This window comes from Lycium ferocissimum, chromosome 7 (assembly GCF_029784015.1).
Source record: "Lycium ferocissimum isolate CSIRO_LF1 chromosome 7, AGI_CSIRO_Lferr_CH_V1, whole genome shotgun sequence".
In the NCBI taxonomy this organism is placed as follows: Eukaryota; Viridiplantae; Streptophyta; class Magnoliopsida; order Solanales; family Solanaceae; genus Lycium; species Lycium ferocissimum.
In genome coordinates, this window is record NC_081348.1 from 42,205,681 (window position 1) to 42,209,797 (window position 4,117).

At 37.5% G+C, this 4,117-nt stretch overlaps 1 protein-coding gene across 1 annotated transcript in view; it reads right to left on the reverse strand.

The window, feature by feature from the left end:
- Positions 1-3,484, reverse strand: part of LOC132065154 (synaptotagmin-1-like) — a 9,835-nt gene extending 6,351 nt beyond the window's left edge. Inside the window, exon 1 of the mRNA XM_059458411.1 lies at positions 3,185-3,484. Coding sequence (XP_059314394.1) covers positions 3,185-3,295 — 111 coding nt within the window. The 5' untranslated portion in view covers positions 3,296-3,484. The remainder of the gene's footprint in view (positions 1-3,184) is intronic.
- Between the last annotated feature and the right edge of the window lie 633 nt (positions 3,485-4,117).

Sequence of the window (4,117 nt, forward strand, 5' to 3'; positions counted from 1 at the left end):
GATTGTACAGTAAACAAACAGTCCAAGGAGCATAAAACAAGAACATGATTCCTCGACGAAGTGCTTATCAAAAATGTGATGCTTGACTACGTAAAGTCTTTTTGCCCTTTATAGCTTTCTAGTAGGATGTTTAGGACGTTTTTAGGATTCTATATATGCACCACCCCTAAAAAAGAATTGATAAATGTCTTAGTTTTACTAAGTATAGCTTATCGAGACAGAGTTTTACTAAGTATAGCTTATCAAGACAGACTTCCAACAAAATGAAAACAAGAGTTCTTTTCTCCGTAATAGATTTCATCTCTTTCTTTCTTTCTACTTATCCTATCTAATTATTTTCTCCACTTTGATACTCTTTTGGTTGCTCTATTGTCTTTTGTTTTGACTTGAGTATTGGAAGAGGGGAGGGGGCAAAGGGTTCCTCTTCCAACCTCTTGAAACAGGTAAAACTCTTCATTGGAGAATCTCAACAATGGAAAGATGAAGAGGAATAAAAGAATGGCTCATTCATGCCTCACTCTAGCAATGACATGACAGAGCAAATGCCAAGTCATTGGTAGAGTCAAGAGTGCCCTGTGGCAATGCAACTCTACCAATGACCTCGTGAAACTCGTATTTTGTTTACAAACCTCAAAATAGAGGTCAATTTGTCTAGAAACATAATGTTGAAATTACAAAATATATTTCAAATGTACTTAATATTCATCAAAAAAGAAACAATTAAAAAAAAAAAGATATGGAAATGAAACTTTCTGTGAAGAGTATAAACTTTGCCAAGAGACCAAACGAACAACTCCCTACTACAATTACGAAACCGAAAGATGTGATTTGGTAACCAACCAACCACCATCATGTCCTATTGTAACATGTCAAGTTTTGCATTTTCCTTATTGCATTATGTGAATTTCTCTATATAAAAATGAAAAGAATTAGAGATTGGCACAATTTTATTTACTTAACTAATAATAATGTGCTCAAGACATCCCTTCATGTCAAGACCTCTCTTTTTCATGGGTCAAACATGTAACTGTGAAACATGAACCCATGATCCTGTCTACTCTAATACCATATTGACTTTGTGTGATTGCCTCATCTAAAAGCTTGAACTATTACAGAGGACAATTGTTTATTCACTTCATTATATCTTTAGCAAGCCTCCTCGTGTGAAGGTTTGATCCTTTCATGGGTCAAACACTTGGCATCTTTCTTTTAAGAAGGCTTGCCAGGAGATTTGAACCTAAAACCTTTGCCTGCTCTAATAACACATTGAATCATGTGACATTTCACTTTTTTGAAACTAAAATCGTGTGACACCTCATTCAAAAACTTAATCCAAAAACATCATAATTGAAGGGATGAATCAAACAGCCAAGTGGGTATTGGCCGACACATCTAATAAGAAGGTCTCGAGACAAACATAAATAAGGCTGGTTTATCTTCTACTCCTTCTTTTTTTTCTTTTTTTTTTTTTTGATGAAGAAATAAATCTGGTTTATCTGTGGGACTAACTTTTACCCTCTGTTTGGATGGTTGTTTCCCATGGTTCATTAATGTACAGTATGGTATGGTACAGTATAGTGTTGTATTGTATTGTCTTTGTATTAATAAATACAATGTTTGGATAGACTGTATAGTTTCTTGTGGTTTAATAACATTTGTATTGTTTGGTTTAACTGTATGGTACTGTATAATAACTTGTAAGTTTACAAAAATACCCTTAGCTCTTAATTAGAAATTATACAATATATATTAATAAAATTCGGTAAAGAATAAAATAGAAACTTTAAAAAATAAGTAGCTAGTGAGGGGGTGGTTGTGGGATGAGGTTGGGGGTAGTGGGTGGTTGTGGGATGAGGTTGGGGGTAGTGGGTGGTGGTGAGGGGTAGTAGGTGGTGGAGGGGTGGGTGGTTGTGGGATGAGGATGGAGGTAGTGGGTGGTAGGTGGTAGGGTGGGGTGAGTGGTTGTAGGGGTGCGTGGTGGTGAGGGGTAGTGGGTGGTGTGAGGTGGGTGGTTGTGGGATAAGCGTGGGGTGGGGGTAAATGGCGTGGGTGGGGTGGGGGTGAGTGGTAGGGTGGGGGTAGGGCGGATGGTGGGGGTGGGACGGATGGTGGAGCGTGGGGCGGTGGTGGGGGTGGGGGTGAGTGGTAGGGTGGGGGTGGAAGTGGGGTGGATGGTGGAGAGTGGAGAGTGGTGGGGTGGGGTGAGTGGTAGGGTGGGGGTGGGGTGAGGTGGATGATGGGGGGTGGGGTATAATGGGAAAATGAAATACGTAACCACGGAAAAATCACCAAACCCGTGGTTACAAAAATTGGGACTTTTCATGATTATATAACCATGGACGGGTTTACAACACCATACCACATAATTTTAAGAACAATGGAAACAAACATGGTTTCATACAAAACCATACATTAATGAACCACACGAAACCACCATCCAAACAGGGGGTTAGGTTTCACCTCTTTTCTTCAATAACTTTTGAAAAAACTATTTGTTAGATTGTTATATCCGTGCACACACTTGTTGGACACAAGGTTCACCTGTTATTTGACCGAAATCCATTTGAAACAAATTGTGCATGCAGATATTTTTTTTACTTTACAAATAAACAAGATAACAACGATCAATTCTAGACATCTTTTTTCTACTATTGAAGTCCTAAAACTCATAAACAATAGGTGACCCCTGCAATACTATAATTAGCCAACATTTTCAAGACTTCAATTTATTCATTTGCCAAGCTAAATCTGAGACATCCAATTTAGCACGGACGATTCATAGTGCACGTTTTATTAAACCAAACAATTGAACCCAGAAATTTACAAGGGCAAATGTGTTGCCCCCAGTACATTAGGTCAACTATGGTTTGACTTGGCCAGTTAAACTATAGTCCAACAACAGCAGAAAATCTTCCTATCCGCATACTATTTCTAATTAATCAAAGACATTGCCTAATTAAATACCCACTAACTTAAATTTTCCTCGCCCTAAGTATCTCTTCAAACTATAATAAAGATACATTTCACTTCCCTTATTTTCCGATCGGCACAGCGAATAGTAACAGAAACACACACAACACATAAAAATAGAAAAATTACTAATCCAAACACAGCATAGACCAATTTTTATGGTAGCAAGTGAAAAACAGAAACAAAGACCAAAATAGAGCAACGAATACAACACCTTAACATCAGTTGGCTGGAAATAGATGAAAAGATAGTATCCAATCGTCAAACCAAATGAAACCCCAAATCCAAATCCACAGAAACCCATAATAGTACTTACAAAACCCATCTCCAAAGCAAACCCAACTCAAGAAAAACACATTTGTGAATCTGATACTCCTTCTTTTGTTACCATATATACCAACGAGACATTATGATCAGGACAAATTAATTTCGCATTCCACTAGAGACTTAAATGACAAATCTGTCCTCTAGTGCTCTACTTCAGTGCGTTGGACACCGTGTCCTTTTAAGTCTTTTCAAGATTTGGATTGATTAGATAAAGACATTTCAGACAAGCTTAGCGAAGAGGCCGCTCCGTGTTAAATGAATAAAATGTCCAAATTAAGTGACTCATTAGCAGCGTAAGAGGGAAAGAAAGGCACGTTTAATTTTTGAAACGCACGCTACACACATTTATGCGTTTTCTTTTCCTTTTTCTTTTTCTTTTTCTTTTTAGCGTTTGGGCTGCCGACGGTGGGCCCCGCGAAGTAAAGTCAGCTAAATTTCATTACTAGTACTAGGGTCAATTTTGGTTTGGTTGGCCACAGAACATGCAACATGTAGTTGAAAAATAATCTTCTCATATTTATGCATTTGTTATAAAATAATAAAGCAAGCAAGAAGAATATTATAGGGAAAGAGAGAAGAGAGGAATTCTTTATTTCTCATGATTAAATACAATGAAGAGAACCTCTCTATTTATAGGAGAGAATTGACTTGGTGCCTAAGTCACAAACCCTAAGCAAACCCTAAAATTTCTCCTAAAGATAGTACATCACAATATTATAATAATATTTATAACACTCCCCCTCGATGTCTATTTCGATAGATAATATGCCTCATTAAAACCTTACTAGAAAAAATCCGGTGGGAAAAATCTAGTGAAGGA